This window comes from Chaetodon trifascialis, chromosome 19 (assembly GCF_039877785.1).
Source record: "Chaetodon trifascialis isolate fChaTrf1 chromosome 19, fChaTrf1.hap1, whole genome shotgun sequence".
In the NCBI taxonomy this organism is placed as follows: Eukaryota; Metazoa; Chordata; class Actinopteri; order Chaetodontiformes; family Chaetodontidae; genus Chaetodon; species Chaetodon trifascialis.
The window spans coordinates 6,485,846-6,504,582 of NC_092074.1; the positions used below are offsets into that span (position 1 = coordinate 6,485,846).

At 43.6% G+C, this 18,737-nt stretch overlaps 1 protein-coding gene across 1 annotated transcript; it reads right to left on the reverse strand.

Moving 5' to 3' along the window:
- Positions 1–2,565: 2,565 nt before the first annotated feature.
- sccpdhb (saccharopine dehydrogenase b) lies at positions 2,566–13,909 on the reverse strand. The gene is made up of 12 exons (XM_070987712.1): positions 13,650–13,909; positions 13,062–13,174; positions 12,836–12,916; positions 12,354–12,483; positions 9,660–9,709; positions 8,917–9,047; positions 8,294–8,411; positions 7,143–7,262; positions 6,419–6,475; positions 5,242–5,353; positions 4,060–4,141; positions 2,566–3,935 (listed from the first exon to the last, which is right to left on the reverse strand). Exons 1-12 carry the CDS (start codon positions 13,843–13,845, stop codon positions 3,836–3,838), a joined length of 1,290 nt encoding a protein of 429 aa, XP_070843813.1. The 5' UTR covers positions 13,846–13,909; the 3' UTR covers positions 2,566–3,835.
- Between the last annotated feature and the right edge of the window lie 4,828 nt (positions 13,910–18,737).

Genomic DNA, 18,737 nt, shown 5'->3' on the forward strand with positions numbered 1-18,737 from the left:
AAAAACACCCTGATTTAAAAAATGGATCCTTTATTTCACATGCTGCATTCAACAACATCTCCCTTTAGACCTTCACTGCCTGGTATATTCAGACATCGTTGTGTGCCCGCAGTTTGCAATGCCATTAAAGATTTGTCTCTGAGCTCAAGCCAACACATCTCTGATGACATCATCAGGGTTATTTTCACGGACGAGACAAAGCTCCTCCAGAGACACAGAGGACATGTTAAAGGGTACTAAACGTGACCAGTACCCCTTTAAGGGCAAGATTGGGCGAATAGGTTCAGGTGTGTATAGTAGAGAGGGTCAGAGGTCAGAGAATGAAAGGAAAACAATCTGCCAGTACCTGGATTTACAGCAAGTGATGCAGAGAGGGGAGGGGAGTCTTCCAGCATGCTACAGTATGTTGTGCTCTGTGAACATGAAGAGAGAAGGAGAACAAATACAACATCCCACCGGAGAGAGAGGGAGGAAAAGAGGCCGAACAGAAACAAAGTGAGACAGAGGACGAAGCAGAAACACAATGAAAGATTGAGAGAGAGAAAGCAGACTGCCAGTTACTGTAACAACAAGAGGCAGACACAGAGCACCACGTCCTGCTACGCTGCAGCCCGTGCAAAGACAGGAGGAGCTTTGAACCCGGTCGCCATGAGTGTGACACACTCACAGGCTACAGGAAGGAAACGCTGACACTGCCACAGAAGCAGCAAACTGTATCAGAGCACGGACGACAGCAGAGCAACACGTGGAGATTATATTTACACCACCTATACTATTCAATGTAACCACTGAGCAGACTGCAGGAGCCCGATGAGAAATGAGTTCCCAAAAATATTTAGAGCCCAGCGGCACTGCACTGCTGTGGATCAATAATAATCTACGCTTTCAGATATAAATAATACATCTGGTGTCTGAATGATACTGTTGGAAGGACAACAGCATCATTACAGGCCATTCTGAACTTATGAATATATCTGTATTAAACGATGCAACAATAAAATACTCCACATCAGCTCCACCTCCACCAACAACACTGCTGCCTACACCTGAACGCACCACCATTAATAATATAATGTAAAAAAAAAAAAAAAGTGCAACACTCAGCAGCAGTTTTTCCCACGAGTACTTTTACTATTAACTTTACCATAAAGTTAAAGTATTTTTCCAATACTTGCGTTCTTTCACTCAAATAACAATTTTAAAACAGGGCTGTTATTTGTAATGGAGTACTTTTTACAGAATGGTATTGATGCTTTTATTTTAGTACATGATCTGAATATTTCCTCCATTATTTAAACATGAAACCAGGTTGACATCATACTGCAATCCTGTTGCACACTGATGTTTTGGGAATGCTATTTGGTTCCATGTTGCCAGTTATTACAGAATATTTGGTGTTATATTTGGTGTATATAGTTTTAATTATGTCGTGTTTCCCTCTTTCACCATGTTGATGCTTTTAGGAACAAGCCATCTGCAGCATTGAGTCAGAAGCTTTGGTTTTGGTGCACATGTATGTCGTCTGTTCTATGGATCTACACAGGTCTGAGGAGTGGAGACACAGTCTCAGTGTAAACCCTTAACACCATGCTTAGCAGCACTTTACTTAATCGTGGTCACGCCAATAAAGCCAAATTGAAGTGGAGAGTGCAGGCCGATCATTAGTTTGACGGACACATCCGAAGGGAGAGGAGGTGAGGGACGCGACATGAATATCTGCACAGCCACAATGGCCGACTGGAGATGTGCAGGGGCAGGGGAGAGGGGTGGGGCTGCTCCGCAAAGGCAAACGACTGCAATCTCTCCCCCTCTCTCTCATTCTTGTACACTAACACAGGGCAGAGACACCACCCTGCCCGTCCCTCCGGCCGCTGCTCATCACACTGTACTTAGGAGCTATTTAACATAGAAACTGGCCCTCTGACATTTCCCGTCAGCAGATTGTGTTTTCACTGCGCACACACAGCTAAAAGCAGCTTTCTGTGTGTGTATTTATGTTTTTATTGGAGTGGTGGTGACAGCGGGGGGAAGGGAGGCAGATGAGACACAGAAGACTCCCAATGACTCACAACTAGGAGAAAGAGTGAAAACAGAAGCAAGAGCTGCCAGCTCCTTTTAAACTCCCCATCCTCTCCACACATCTGAGACGTCTGCTGGCTCACAGCGACCCTCTTGCGATCGCGTCTCCGTTCCTCCACATTTTAATGCACCCGCGGTCTTTTCATTAAGGCCGTGCGTTGTCTCTGCCTGCTCAAAGGCACCAAATGACCTCAACTGTCATGTCGGTCTGCGCTGTGCAAACGTTCGTCAGGGGCGAGGAGCAGAAGAAACACTGGCACCTGGTGTCAGAAGAGGGTTTGGCTCAAGTGGAGGGAAGACTGCAGTCTCTCTGTGAGCCACAGGATAGCTGCTCTGTGGTCTGCATGTGCTGCTGTGCTTGTGAGAAACAGAAGAGTCTGTGCATGCATGTCTGACACAAACTGTGCATTAGTAAACAATCAGTGCAGTCAATAGCAATCCATATTGTAACGTCTGCTTGATATTGAAATAAGGAGGACAGGCAGAGAGTTCTGAACACTCGGCAGCGTTTATTAACAGAACTGCACACTGGCAACACACACCAACACACACCAGTCCTTCCTCACTCTCTGCCGACATGTCGTACCTTCAAGGTAGCAGCAGGAGGTTCCATTCATTACATGTACGGGCTTTTATTCTGTTGGGGATTTAACTGCAGGCGTGAAGTCAAAACACTCAAAAGTACATTAAAAAGAATGGTCTTTAGAAATCAGATAAAAAAAAAAAACATGTCTGTCTCAGTGCTTTCAGACGTCTCTACGCTGTCTGTCTGTGGCTCTCAGCCCATTACTTCCTAATGAGGATGTGCGTTTGTTTTAACAAGACATGGATGCGGTAGTTTTCACCAGCGCTACTCAAACTGGAGTAAATAGTGCATTTTCTGGGACTATTTTCAGCTGTAGATTTGGCACACATCAGGGTGTTTCCACAGCAGGGCTGTGAATGTGGGATTGAGTCCAAATAAACTACAGTGTGCTCACGTACTGAAGGAACATGTCACCAAGTGCTAAAGGTAGTACGGTTCATGGTTGTTTGACTTTTTTCATGGAAACTTTCTCACAATAAAATCATTGAATATTTCCAGACTTCTGTAACATAATAAACCATAGGAGCATTTCAAGCTATGAAATGAATTAAACTCATCTCTGACGTTAATTACAAAACACAGATTATATTGTTGACAGGGTGTGAGAGGGCCAAGTCTGACTGAAACCTATATTTAAAATCAAATCAAACACACATTTAACTGTTCACCAGAAAACAGTTTCTATTCAATCATGATTCTCTTGTTTCTACTCTACAGTGGTTTAAATGGTTAGTGTTTTATGTTTTCAAGATACTTTGATAAAATCTGCTTATTTTCACAAATGCACAGTCAATAAATTAGTGTGTAACATATGTCTTATTACATGTAGAGACCCAGCAGTGATGGGTTATCACTCACTGATGATAAAACACACCTCCATTCACTCAGATTAAAAACACAACATCTTGCTCGTGAAATCAAGAGGCATTGACCTGCTTTCGTGGCTCTGTAACCAGCTCCGATCCCTCTGATGAATCCCCGTTCTCAGAGTGATATTGCTCAACCAACAAACAGAAAAACAATAGATGCAGGGTTCAGTTACACTCACTGAAAAAAGTGATCATGTTGACTGGATGAAAGGTCAGGCAGCATCTCCAGTGGACATCAGTCCAACATAATACACAGTAACAGGAAGGTGGTGTGACCTTTACAGTGGTTTCTGGTCGAGAGCTACTGGTAGCTTCTGACTGAGAACTTGATGCTGTGGTCCTGGAGGCGGTCGATCAGACTGGTTTTATAGAAAGCAGCTCCTGGAGTGTAGACCCCTCCCCTGTCAATGACAATAAAGAGAGAGACAACAGAGAGAGAGTGTGGGACAAGGCTTTAAGAATGGATGGGGATCAAACATGGGGGACAAAATAAAGGAAGCACAGAGAAAAGGAAACTAGACTGACCTCTTGGGGAGAGAGTGCAGTTCATTCAACAAGGTTATGGCTGCTTGGACCATAGCAGAAACTGTTGCTACATACCCCAGCTCTGTACACCACAACAGAAACACAAAAGTTGCAGAAATGTTCCAAATTACGGCACAAAATACATGAGTTCAAGGTAGGGATGCACCGATCGGCTTTTTTCACCTCCTAAACCGATACCGATATCTAAGGTTTAGTAATCAGCCGATACCGATCCAGAAAAACAGTGCTGAATTACCTAAAAAATGGTAAGTTTCATTGTGTGGAAAAGACTGGGATCATTCTTTTGTGCATCAGACTTGAAGTTTGCAGCATTGAGCATTGCACTGTGTGGCACCTAACTCTCATCCAGCCAGCGTGCAGTTAAACCTAAGTGACACAGGACGTCCTCTCCGTGATTTTTGTTGCCTGCGCACTATTAAGTGGAAATTTTTCACCTCTTTCCGTCATCTCCTTCAAAGTTAGCTGCGTCATACCGCCTCCTTTTTGTTTATTCAGTTCAGTGAACTCAGCGTGCTCCCTGGCGTGAAATCTCTGTAGGTGCTTGATTAAGCTGGTCGTGTTATAACTTGGCGTTTTACCACCGCCCCTCGGAACATTTACTGCACAGGTATTGCAAGTAGCCATCGAGTTTGTAGGCTGAGATAGTTTGAAAACGTTCCAGACAGCCGATCCTTTTGCTCGCTCTATTTTGAAAACAATGCGGTCCACATTGTGTGCGTTTCAGCACTGTGTGCTGCTTGCACATGACGCCCCTCACAGCGCCTACAGCACAGGGTCAAACTGAATAGATTGGCCCCTATGTATCGGGTCCATTGTCACCAAAAGGTGCTATGGACAGTATGTGGGAGCGTAAAGGATGAGCAAATCCCACGAAAAGACCCAAACCACCAATGAACTGATGCTCCGAACAAACACTGAGTGTGTGTCCACAGCCTGATGTGTCCTCAGGGTCACAGAGCTCCATCAGTGAGCCCCCCCCGCTGCACTGGGTGACACCTTCCTTCATGACCATGAACACACACACAGTTTACTTTGAGTCGATCCCACACACGTCACCCTGCTGCTGGAAATACTACCCAGACCACCATGTGTGGATCATTTCAGCCTATTTATGAACTGCTGAAAAAAACCAATGTGAGCGGCGGCTCGTAGCGGTGTTACCTGGTCCTATGACCTGAGTGATGATCTTAGCGTTGGGCTGGCCCTGCGCGGGATCTGTGCCCTCTGAGTAGCCCTCCCCGAAAAATGTCAGGCTAAAGCAGGTGTTTTCTATCTGGAGGGAAGAGAGTGAATGATGAGAGACAAAGTGGATGAGAATCAAACAAGATACAGCAGCAAAACAAACTGCACGCTAACACAAAACTCTGTCTGGGAGTTTAACGCTGAAAATCTCAGTTATTCTAATCTGTCAGGACAGCTGTCATCACACTGTGAAGCAAACGTTGCTAAAAGTTGTCCTGCCTCCTTCCAAAGGGTGAGAAAAAGCAGAGACACAACCACACACACAGAAATCTCTCATGTGAAAGAAGTGGAACTGTTGTAACTTTGCCAGTGTTTTGTGTTCACGTCGGGCTCCATCGCTCACAGTAAGAAGATGACAGAAAATCCACAGCACAGTCTAAATCACGCAGATCAATGGCTATTTCCTTTCACTTGGCTGCGAAGCTGCAAACAGCAGGCAACGAATGACTCCCCACGGAAGCTTTCAATTCATCTCAGGATGCAGCAGTGATAAAAATAGCCCCCACTGGTTCAGGCCTAAAATGCTTCGGTAGACCTTTTCCCAAACACAGCCTGAAGATATGCTCCCAGACTTATGATGATTGGACAAATCCTTAATAAACTGGACATTTTCCTGATAAGTCCCGCTCCCAGTAAAGTTTTTTGGTTGATAGCAGCCATGTTTTTTTGACCGATCCGGCTCATTCATCATAGAAATGTGTCTCAGTCCCGCTGTACACATTTTGGGGTTGATAAAAATCAAAATTCCAAGAAGTCAATTCATATTACTGTTTTTAAATATCAATCTGATGGAAAATCCATCATGGGGTCCAACAAGCTTTTTGGTACGTCACACTTAGCTGGACTTCATTTTGGGCCTGAATACAGCGCCCCCATCTGGCCGACTGGCCTCAAATTTCCTGGGAAGCACTTGGACGTCATTTCCAGTTAAAGGGTTTCATGTTTCTAGTTCATTCCAGCCCATGGTAATTTGAGCCACTGTGGCAGAAAAAAACCTAGCAACAATAACGCCAATAACAACAGTAATAACAGGAATAAGAACAATAAAAAATACATTATTACTACATACATTAAACTCAAACAGTGTTTGTGTTACCTGCTTCATGGTTGGACCAGACTTGGTGAATAAGCCAAAGGAGAAGAGTGATGGAAACTTTGGAGGGACAAAAAACAAACAGTGCATTATACATACATGTCACTACTTAGAGCTTACAGCAGAATTATATGCTAAGCTCTTAAGGACTGTGACTCCATAAACTCATTCAATACACTGACTCAATTTAGTCTCCAGAGCTCCTTTGCTCTTCATTTAATTGCAGTGCTAATAAGTGAAGCAGTAAGACTGTGTTATACATGTGGAACTGAAACATTCTGCTACTCTCACATCAAGCAGTATCACAGTTGTTGTCTCCTCTGCTGTTGCATGTTACATCCTTCCAGTTTAATACCCACACCTAACTGTCCACAGTTAAATGTGCACATCTCTGAGTGAAATGAGGTAAAGCACGGCAAGGTTTGATACACATTTGATTCACAAAACAGGAGCTCCACCCATGAATGCTTGTGATTCAATAACGCAAAACTAAACAGGAAAATCGCCTCAAACCATGAGCCTGATCTAGGAAATCTAGTTAAGAAAACACCCCTAATCACATGGCCAATTACAGTTTGTCAGGAGGGATATGAAGACTTCCACAGTTCAAACAGCCAGATGACAGTTTAGCAGCGAAATCAGAAATAATCTCCGTCCTTGCTTGAAAACGCACCCACATGACCATGTGCAATAAGAGGTTGTTTAATGAACAATGCACAGGAGCTACCGTGGTGAGGAGTTTCCTGCCCAGGCTGAATTTGACCATGAACCAGAAGAGCAGGCCGCCACAGAAGAGCTTCACGACTGAGAAGAGGCCACCAACCCCGACAAAGGCACTGTACTGGACCTGTGGGTGGAGGGGAGACAGGGCACAAAAGGCAGAATGTAAATGATCAACAGGGAAATGAAAGGTGGCAGAGAGAGGGGGAAAAGATACGAGAATACAGGCGCAAGAGAGGGGAGGGGGGACATGAAGGGGAAATTGGTAAATTGAGAGGGAATGGGGAAGAAGGGATGGACACAGAAGAAGAAATGAGAGATTAAAGTGAATTGATAAAAGGAAAGGGGGGCCAGTGGTACAAGTGTAAGAAAGAAGAATGGGTAAGGCGGTTGTAGATGCAGAGGTAGAGGGTGGAGAGAAGCACAAGGGTGAGAGGGAATGCAGAATCAGATAGAGAGAGGATGGAGGGGAAGAGACAAACAGCTGGAGGGAGAAAAAAGAGCGAGGGGGGAGGGCGAGATGAGATGTCAAAGGGAGTAATGAGCAGCGGGGAAGAAAGTGATGAATCGCTATAGATGACTCATCATATTTCCACTTTGCTGGTGGATGGCGGCCTAAACAATATAATGAGATAGTTTAAGGCCTGTGTCTCTGGCTGTGATCACAACAGTAATAGCAGCTGGGATGGCTGTCCTACTTACAGGTACAGCTCTTCACAGCCACGACTGCAGAGGCACGGACAAAATAAGAGGGAGCCTGTGCTCTTAAAGCTCAGTATTAAACCTCACTGCGTCGTGCCACACTGTGTTCCTGAGGGACACGAATAGTCTGTTGGTTTGCATCTCTCTGGTCCTGGAGATGCTCATCAAAACTCACCCTTACAAACATTTTGTGTGTCCCACGAGACAAACATGTTAACTGCATTTCCTTCCTCATATTACATTTGCAATGCTGTTTTCTTAGTATGTTAGAACTTGCATTATTTACATCCACGTTTGCTAGCCGGCAGCCTTCGTCTCCCTCACTTGTGCTGTGTCACCGCCACCAGCTGTCAATCAGTGAAATTAGCGTGTAATCCTCGGCAAAACCCCACAGATTAGCTTTAACTACCATCACTGCCGTAAGCAACAGGAAACACAGTGTCAGGTCAGTCTTACTGGTGACTGATGCTCCTCCTCGTAAAGAAAACGCTGGGTTCTCTTGACTACTGAGGGGTCAGAGCCCATGAATGGGATGGCATACTCCTCGATCTCCTTGCTGAAAAACACAAAACCCCTGGACACACACACACACACACACACACACACACACACACACACCAAATTACACACAGACAAAGCGAAGTGTTCCACAGTCACCAGATTGATCTCCGCTTGCAGCATCTGCAGTCGTATTCAAGCTCATTTCGCCCACTGACAGCCACCTGTAGAAACGTCTCATGGCCTTGAGATTGAACTTAGCTCGTCAAAATGAAGGTTTCATCGCAAAACATCAAGATTTTTTAAAAATAATTGTTGCATCACATTTACTTTGTGATTTGCTCAAAAGCTGATATATTGTGAATTAAGGTATTATTATGACAATAATATTCCATCACTCTCATGTGACTCAAACTCCTGAAATGTAGGTCAAGTGGGAAATCCCGCTCTGCACTGCACTGATGAAGCACACCTTCCCCCGGTCTTGACTAATCGCTGCTAAAGCCCTGCATTCCAGAAAAAAGTTATTCCTCCAAGTAAAGTGTTTCAGCCAGACAGCAGCTGCTCAGTTACACCCGTACCTCTTTTTGACTTTGGCTCCCACCACAGGCAGTGGCTTGTACCCAAACTTCCTCCTCAGCTGGCGGAGGGATCCGCTGTCTGCAAAGCCGTACACAGCAGACTGCCAAGTGGCATCGTGGCCAGACGACCCCTGCAAGGGGAGAGATAACTTTGAATGCTGCCGTGTGCAGAAAACCACGGCTGTCCAAAAGTCTCCTCAACAAACACCAAAGGCTTAACGTGATGAACTCATTTCTTTTGACTGACAGATTCAAGTGACCATAAGTGGGGATTGCTTCACTTACTTTTGAAAACTACATGCACTTGATATTTTGGTTATATATGAGCATATTTAGTTTCACGTAATGTTATGTCATGTAGTAAGAGTCTGCCAACAGAAGGGTAGCACTAACTGAGACTGCGCTCTCTATATATAAAGTTTCTGTTAAATGGCTTTTCTGGGTCATGGGGATATTTATTTTTTGTTACATATCAGTTTTTAGGAATTCAACTCTCTTCTACTGTATGATCAGTAGAAGCGAAGTAAAATCCAATATTATATTACAAAAATGTATTCAGCTGTGGGCCTGTGGCGACATTTTCCATTATATAGCAGCTGTGATTAGTCACATCCTGAACTGAGAGCTCAATTATAGAAACTTACACCAAAACAGCCATCACTTTACTTTTTAAAAGGTTGGACAAAGTGCATCAGGCCACATTTCCCATCATGTAGTGGAGAAGGTGTAACTGTTCAGGTTACCTCAGGCCCAGTGCTAATGTTCAGGAAGCTCTCCACAGCCGTCAGGGTGCCTGAAATGAGACCAAAGCACGAGCTGAAGACCACGTTCTAGTGAAAGTTTATCAAATGCACGAGTTCAACTACACTTGCCACTTTTAGACTTTGAATAAATGGAAGCAAAAATGTTCATGGCTCTCTATTTGTTGATAAATCAATGAATATTTCAACAGATGAAATCAGCTGAAATGTATTATCGAGCTATTACTTTAATGATCAATTCATTTAGTTGGATTTTTTCTGCAATTATTATGCAATTATTAAGTGTGAAGATAAAAAAAAGTCCTAAACAAGCGCTGCAGTGTTTGGTGTGTCTGCTGTTGTACACCCTGACATCCAAGGAGGTTTGAATCAAGGACAACTGAACTCGTTTGTACAAATGTTTCGCCTCTCATCCAAGAGGCTTCTTCACTTTGAAGTGGCTGGTGGAGTCCCAGGTATTTCACCTCTGTGGGGTCGTTATCAAGGTCATTGAATGCACCTGGGTCATTTGTGCACCCGGCTGTGTAACAGCAGATGCTCGAGTCGGACGCACCTGAGGCCAGCTGTAAGAGGCCGTTGTTGCTGTGAATAGCTGTGAAATCTCCTGGGAAGGGCTGACAGGACAGTATGGTTGGTTGGTGTTGAGACCTCCTCCTCTGTTCAAGGATGGTCTCTTTAATTTCACATAAATAGCCTCCTTCACACCTCTTTTCAAACATCTGTCCACCCTATGTAAGATACGTACATTGTTCTCCTCAAATGAGCCAGAATCAGAATCAGAATCAGAAAAAGCTTTATTGCCAAGTACGATTTTACACATACAAGGAATTTGTTTTGCTGATGTTGGTGCATGACAAATCTTCTAAAAATAAACTATTAAAAAGTAAAAAAAATCTAACAATGTAAATATATAGACACACTCTGTTTTTTCAGAAAAAAAAAAGAGCAGTACAGCTGGCAGTGATACAGTACGAAAAATCAAATGTGCAAATTAGTGCTGTCAAAAACATCATGTTATTAACGTGTTACTGCAAATCAATTTTAATGGCGTCATTTTTTTAATGACGACATTAACGCTCTTTGTGACCTAGTGAACTTGTAGTTTTTTATAAGCTGTGGCCACTGCAAGTAACGTAAGAAAAACTACAGGATCCGATTGTAAACCGGAAACAAAACAATAGGCACGCATGTGTTTGGTCTTGCCTGCTCACTAGCTGTAATAAAGTAGGCTACCGGTTTGTGTGGATGTCAAGCAAGAAACGCTGAATTGGATGCGAATAAGATTCTGAATGGAAAGTTTAGTTTTAAAAAGTTGCCAGACTGACAAGACCAAAGTTATCTGTGTGTATTGTCGGTGTGAACTGAATTATCACCGATGCACATCCAGTCTGAAATACCACTTGATGGCCAAACACACGGCGAATGCGAAACCAGGCGACAATGGATGGCTTTCGACAGAGGCATATGGATGCTGTTATGTTCAAAGGAAACTTAAGAAAGGAAAGTTTAAGCCATGGTTTAACTGCACTACAGCCTGAGTCCTAGTTTACAATGATGTGCACTTTGTAACTTTATTTTGGATCACCCTGATTTGATCCCTTAGAAAGGGTTGTTGAAGGGTTTTTTTTGTAACAATGTAGATGGGAAAAAAACGTTCTTGTGGCGGGAGGTTTTGGTCCTGATGGACCGCGGCCTCCTGCCAGAGGGGAGGGATCAGCCACAATCTTTCCTGCACGTCTCAGGGTCCTGGAGTGTGTGTGCAGTGCCACACTGCATTGGACCGCATACGCAAGATTGCTTTTCTTGTGCCTGTTTTCACAAAGGTCCAGTTTTCCAGGAATCCACAAGCTTTAACCAGCTGATCTTATGCTGCTGTATGAAGTGTGCCGATAACGTTACAACACTGTTCCAGCGAGTGGGTCTACAATAGATGCTACTAGCCACGTTAGCCGAATTAGACGAATTCAAGCTTCAACATTTAAACTATATGGACTGCAGTCTGATTTCTCATTTCCATCACAGCACAACTGCAACACAAGCACTGAAACAAAAGCAACAACTTCTGAGCGTGTCGGAGTGCAAATTAGTGCAGTGCCGTCAAACAAGGTGGAATTCTATTAATGACATGTTCCAGCCACCACGCGAGCAAAGACTGTAGTCTTGTCAGCCCGAGCGTTTACTAATCTCTCAGACGCACGAACCGTTGAACTTACTGATGATAGCTGAGGTAAGTGAGGAAGTAAAAATGTACTTATAAAGCGCTTCTCAAAACACAGTTACAAAGTGTTTCCCACACACCAAAAAATGAAAATGAATGAACAAATAAGGTAAAAATAATAATAATATATAAAACACAGCACGATGAGAGACAAGACCACAAAAACAAACACCCCATGGTTAAATTTGTAGGACTTCCCATCAGTCAGAGCTGAAGAAGCCCCCTGAATGCGAGGTGAAACATTTTCAGGTTTCTACAAACGACTCTTGTTGCCCTTGATTCAACTCTCCTTGGATCGCCATGATATGGATGACTGAGAATCTTCAGACACACGTCGACACATTGAAGGCTCAGAACAACTCACAGGGATTTGTTACTTATTACTTTTCTTCACTGAGTAAACCCGTTGAAGTCTTTTGATTCACAGTGGCTGACTTCAGCTGTCTTCTGTCTCCTACCTCTGAACTGCCTCTGTGTGTAGAGAATACCCATGTCTGCCGGTATGGAGTCGAAGCCACAGCTGCCAATCACATACACTCCACTGTCCAAGGCTTTGGAGTGGTACTCGAGCTGCATACGCTCCAGGAACTGTACAGGATGAATGCCCACGCACAGACATGGAGCATACACAAAAAAAGTGCATTTGATTATATGAACGCACACGCAGTGGAAAATGTCAGTCTGCTTAAAGGGCAGTAACAGGGTGGGCTATATGGCCAAATGGCAGCATATCTAATGTCATATCATGGTAACAGTAAACATCATAGACATAAATATGGCTTATGGGATAGCTCCTGCGGGGTAAACAGTATTAACAAATATTGATGGACACATTTATGGCGTCACATGGTATGTACCGCCATACCGCCCGGCCATGGGTAGTAATAACCAAGCTACAAAACACAGCAGCATTGATATAAATGGATATTTATTCTCCTACCTGAGGCTCACCACAGATGTCCAAGTAGTGAGCTCCATTTGCTATGCAAGCTTTCACCACTGGCTCGCCATAAAATCTGTACTGAAAGAATAAAGAGAGCAAAGAGACAATTATTCAACGCAAAGCAAACCACCAGATGACGGTGTTGTGGCTGTGAATCCCCCAGTGTCAGGCGCTTTAAAGTTTCCTTTGCTTCCCTCCCGTACAGTCGGGATAACACACTCACAGGTCCCACACAGTTGAGGATCACCAGGCCTTGTTGGCACATGACGGCCAGAGACTCCTCAATGGACACATCGGCAACGATGATTTCAATGTCTGTCCTCAGCTGTGGCATGGCTGAAAGAAGAGAGGAAAAGAGGTCATCTGTCACTAATCTCTTACATATATTTCAGCAATGTGTCAGTGCTCTGGCATCATGTCGGGGGGGGGGCATGGCATGTCTTCAGGTACTGTGAAGTACTATAACTACAGCATAAATAAGAAATGTTCCTTTATCATTGCACAATGACTTGCTGCTCAGTCAGACTGCAGTCAAGCTGTGAGCTTCACTGCGCAGTAACGTGACCAGCTGCCTATTTCTGACGCTAGCTAGCTGTTATGAAGCAAATAAGAACATGTGTTCAACTACAGGGGTCAATTACAAATAGCTCACTTCTAGCTTTAAGACAACCAACAGACCCCAGCGGCCACTCAGCCTGCTGCCTCTGTCAGTCAAGTGGGTGACTACAGTGTCCTGTGGCGGTGACATGTTGCTTAAGAGCCTGTACAATGAACAGCCTGTTCGTTACACTGGAACCTGTCAGACGCGTACACAGTCTGTCGGCGGCTTGTTTCAACACTTCTTCCAGGCGCTGTCTGCTTCTCCCGGCCACAGCCCATTTCAGAGGGCCACCGACGGGACTGTCTGCGGCACAGCGGGCGACCTCCTCCACGACAAACTGCCCCGTGAAGCCTGTGGCACCGAAAACGATAATATGGTACGGTCTGGTAGAAGTTACAGTCGCCATTGTTTGTGTTTTACTTCAAGGTACTTCCGTCTGCTGTTCCTTCTTCTTCTTCTTCGTCGCCTTCTTCTTCTTTTTACGTCCACTGACATCAACTATGTTGCATTACTGCCACCTTCAGGTGTTATTCTCCCTCATATCCCACATTAATTTTCTTTCAACATTGTCCTCTACCTGTCCTGTTTTCAGTAAATGTGTCAAATGTGTGTAATTTTCTTGTCTGTTGTCTAAATGTCCTGTATGACGTTAGAATATGCTCAACTGTCTCAGCCTCATGACACTGATTGCAAAAAGACTCATAGGATGTTTTCCTATGACGGAAAGTGTACTGTAAAAGTTGCTGTGCCCAATTCTCAGCCTGTTTAATACGACTTGCTCTTTCCTCTTCATATACGCACTCTTTGTCAGATTGAATTTAAATGTCTCCTTTTTATTGCATAATCCCAATGTTGTTGCCACTGTTGAGTCATTTGTCATCCACAATTTGCCTTTCCCCCAGAATTTTGATAATTTAATATTGACTTCAACCAAGACCCAGTATTGCCCAAAACTGACTGGCCCAAACCAGGAAAATCAGCTGCGAATGGCCTGAGGTGACACCATGGTGGGGCCAGGGCGGCCAAGGCCATCCTGTCACAATTGCTGCACTTTGAACTGAACTACAATCAGTAGGAATTCCTTCAGTGAGCGATCCCTTTCATTCTTAAGCCATGTGGCATCAATTACTTTGCCTCCTTGAGTCTCATTTTTAACATCTGGACATGGGACTCCTGAGATAAGTCCTCTCACCTTTACCTTTGCCCCACTGATATGAGCCCTTATACTTGACCCTGTAAGTGACAACATTCTGAGGATCTTTCCTTGCTGATGTTTGCTGGTTGCAGTTATCAGCACTCATTTGTTGTTCACAAACCTAGCATATTGGATTCTACCACTCTGTTCCTCAATCGATCTGGTAAGTTTAACCCGGGAGATAATGGCCACTATTGTGACTGAGTTCAGATATTAATTTCTACTCATTTTCTTGTCCTTGATCTAAAAGTTTCAGCTTTTCATTAATTTGTTAGTATTTCTGTCGCAGTGCTGCTCTATTAATCTGCTTATTCTCTCTGCCAGCAGCAGAGTTATTCTGCCATTTATTGTAAGTGGCAACATAGCATAAACCAAATCCACCAGACAAATTGGACTCAGTATGTTCCTCAAATAGTCTTGCGAACCAGATGATAATCTCTGTATTCACCACGCACTATGACTGCAGCAGTATGAGGATGAACTTTGCAAGATAAAGTGGTGGGTCACTGTGAACTGTACATTGACATCTGGTGGGAAAATTCAAGAATTACATTTGGGAAATTTCTGATCAGCATGAAAACCCTCAACACCATGCGTGATGCAGCATCCTCTGTGACAACACGGAAGTAACATGCATCAATTTCCAAACATGGGGAGTTCAGAAGGAGAGAGAAAACCTGTTGAAATCAGTGAAAACATCAACACAAAGAGCATCCACTCTTTGACCAGAAGCATCTTTTTGGTTGCTTTAACTGCATGTTTAGAATCACTGTCCCACGGCCAAAATAGGGGAACGTCACTGCTCACTTGGCATGGATGTGAACACTTTCATTCTCAGTATTCAAATGATGTCGTCTAATGCTATAAAATATTAGATATAACATTAAAATGTTCTGTTTTTCTCATTTTGGAGGCTGCACTTTGTGGTGCTGTTGAATTGTACTGCATTACTTACTCAGAGCTGTTTCTGTTATTTTGTCCACCCCTCTCATATCAGCGAGGGTAGGCTACATCTTGCCTTTTTCTGTTCCCATGAAAACAAACTGTCACTCTCGAGGCAACACTGGCTATTAGCGTGGTCTGGGCATACTGAATGTGTGTGTGTGTGTGTGTGTGTGTGTGTGTGTGTGTGTGTGTGTGTGTACTAGAACAGGTTAACACACATTAACACATTAAAGACTAAAACAATCACAAAATTTTCTTTCTTTCTTTCTTTCTTTCTTTCTTTCTTTCTTTCTTTCTTTCTTTCTTTCTTTCTTTCTTTCTTTCTTTCTTTCTTTCTTTTTTTTTCTCATTTCTAAACCCTGGTCGTCAGTCCTGGATGTGTTTACTGCAGCATTCTGTCCAGGCAGATATACTCTGATGAAGTCATGACCTTTCATGCAGCCATCTGCAGTATCAGTGACTCAGTTTCTGACTCTCAGTCCCAACAGATGGGTCTGCCAGTTCTGCCCCTTGCCTGCTGGCCATTCTGCTGTCCATGTGCATTGACAGCCATCAAAAAGATTATGTGGAGATACAATACCTGCTTCTTCATTCAGCAGCGCTTTTTAACAGTCCAAGCACCAGAGATGCTGAAATAAGTCTAGAGGATTAACTTTACTCACCTCAGTTTGTCGCCAGACTTTCTTTCCTCTTGCATCGACGAGGCTGTGAAGCTACTACAACTGTAATTACTAAATCTCTCCCATTTCTCCCCCATGTGGACCCCTGCCCGGCAGTCCTTGTCACTGCTGACTCCACTGGTGGAGGCACCCTGACAGGCACCCTGACCAGAGTCACAAGTACAGCCGCAAGGCCACGTTTCATATCAACGCACAGCCAAACACCCGTATCAAATCAAAGCAGATCAAATTCATTCAAATACAGTGAGATCAGATCCAAAGATATCACTTGAAACAAAGCGATCAAGTCAAAGATCAGATCAAATAAATCCTATTACAGTCTGTCAATAAAGTCAGAATAAAATCTGAATTCAAATGAGTTGTTTAAAGAGCTTCCCTGGAGGGTCACCTTCTGGAGGTCCAGCAGCTGTCTTACCTGCCCGCTGCATCGCTGCCTGTTTCTCTCTGACAATGGTCTGCAGGTTCCTCTTCAGCTGGGGGCTAGGTGTCATCAGAGGCTTGGTGGGGGTCTGCACACATGTTGTCATGTTGTCTCCATCCTGACCCCAGGTTTCCAGTCACTGACACAGCAAAGAGGCTTGTGCTGTTTGTATTTCATTCTCGCTCAGGATTGGATAAGTAACAGAAGTGATAAAAAATATATATATCATGGTAGCCCCCTGTGTCATTGCAAATTGAAGTCCCAATGATTAATAAATATTGAGAATCCAGTTTTCGAAACAGAAAAGGAAGGATATTGCAAAACAATTTAAGCAAGGTGGAGCGCAGGCAGGAAAGCATTTGCTCTTTAAGAGAGCAGGAAAGAGTTGGAGTTGGAGAATTTGTTGTGAAAACTGATCAGTACACACTGTATTTGTTTACTAGTGGATCTTGACTGCTCTATGGCAGAGACACAGATGCATATAGCTGTGACATACAGCAGCAGCCAATGAGGTATTCACGTTTCTATATGTGTGGTGTTCACCTTGCATTAGGACTGCAGCAGAGAAAGGGTGAACATAACCAGATAAAGCGGTGGGTGTTTCCGCCCTGCGCATTGGCATCTGGTGGCGACATTTAAGTATTACACTGGCAGTGCCAGTTTTATTCTCAGCTCAAAGCAGACCCAAATGCAGACAGAGGACACACAGGACAGAAGAAATTAACAAAAGACAACTTTAATAAACTCACTGAAGGTGGTGCAGAAGCAGGCAGGGAACGACAACATAAGCAAAAGCAGCTGGGGGGTTCAGGTAAAATCTATCAAAGAATAGTCCAAATGAAAATAGTCAAACGAAACAACAAGGAGGAATCCAGAAGGTAACCAGAGTTCACTAGAAGCAAAGATGGAACCTGGGGAATAACACAGAGACACCAGAAAAACGTAGTAAAACAAGCAAATACACAAGGGATTAATTAAGGGATAAAACACAGGTGACATGGAAAAGTGGAAAAAAGAAAACAGGAAGTAAAATCAACAAAGACACACAAGGAAAGACTCGTTCAACATAAAAACAGAAAGAACTAAAACCAAAGTCTATGTCCAGTGTGACAAACCTCAGGAGTGTTCATATAAATAATTAAAAGTAAATCTTAATGGTTATCCATTAGGACACCTTCCATTTAAAGGTGAGAAGCCAAGAAATAATTCAAGTTAGGATGGGGTGGAGAACCATTCCAGTTTGTATTACATTCTTCAAGGACCATGCTAAATGATTAAACACATATATCACAATAACATCTGCGATGGCTGGAACTGCTTCTCTCTCAGAGGCATCTGATGTCATATGGCAGTGAGGATGATGATGATGATGCTAATCGCAGCTCATGTTTCAGGTTTGGGTCAGTCAGTCTTGAGCAGAGCTGCTCTCAGAAGCATGTCTCTGCTTTGAAGCTCAATGATTTTGTGTTGTCTTTTGTCAAAGCGCATTTGTCCTCGCATCTCTTCCAGTTTAGCATGTTTTGAGCTGCAATGACACTCAAGGTTGGCCTTCATCGCTGCGCTACTATTTTATGCTATTTCCTTTTATCACTGAAAAAAGTAATGGCTGTCTGGAGCACTTTTTTGTGTTTCTGAGTTGCTTTATGCTTTTATGAGCAGCCTCGCTGGCTGGATCAAACAGTCCCTCGGAGGCCGAGGTTGCCTACCCTTGAATTAGAACAAGCCTTGAAAAGAAAACAAACTGGCAAGTGTTCCTCAGTATATTATGTATTCCCTTGTGGACACATCTAAACATAGACACTGAAACATATGAAGGCAGATTGCATAATGCAGTATCCACAGTGACAATACAGAAGTAACATTCATCACTTTTCAAACATTGGGAGTTCAGAGGGAGAGAAAAATCTGTTGAAATCAGTGAAAACATCAACACAAGGCAGTTGAAAGAACTTGTGTGCTTGTGCCAGACAGGAAAAAGCTCTGCCTTCAGTCGAAATGATACAAAGACAGCACGGCCGCTGCACACTGGGCATTAAAATCCCAGCGCAGATAAAAGA

Excerpts from the sequence above, each read along its gene's own strand:
- sccpdhb (XM_070987712.1), bottom strand. The coding sequence starts at position 13,845 with ATGGCGACTGTAACTTCTACCAGACCGTACCATATTATCGTTTTCGGT. Across the intron at positions 12,917-13,061 it reads TCCTCAACTGTGTGGGACCT|TACAGATTTTATGGCGAGCC; the intron begins GTGAGTGTGTTA and ends TTATTCTTTCAG. Across the intron at positions 7,263-8,293 it reads AGGAGGAGCATCAGTCACCA|GTCCAGTACAGTGCCTTTGT; the intron begins GTAAGACTGACC and ends CTCCACCCACAG.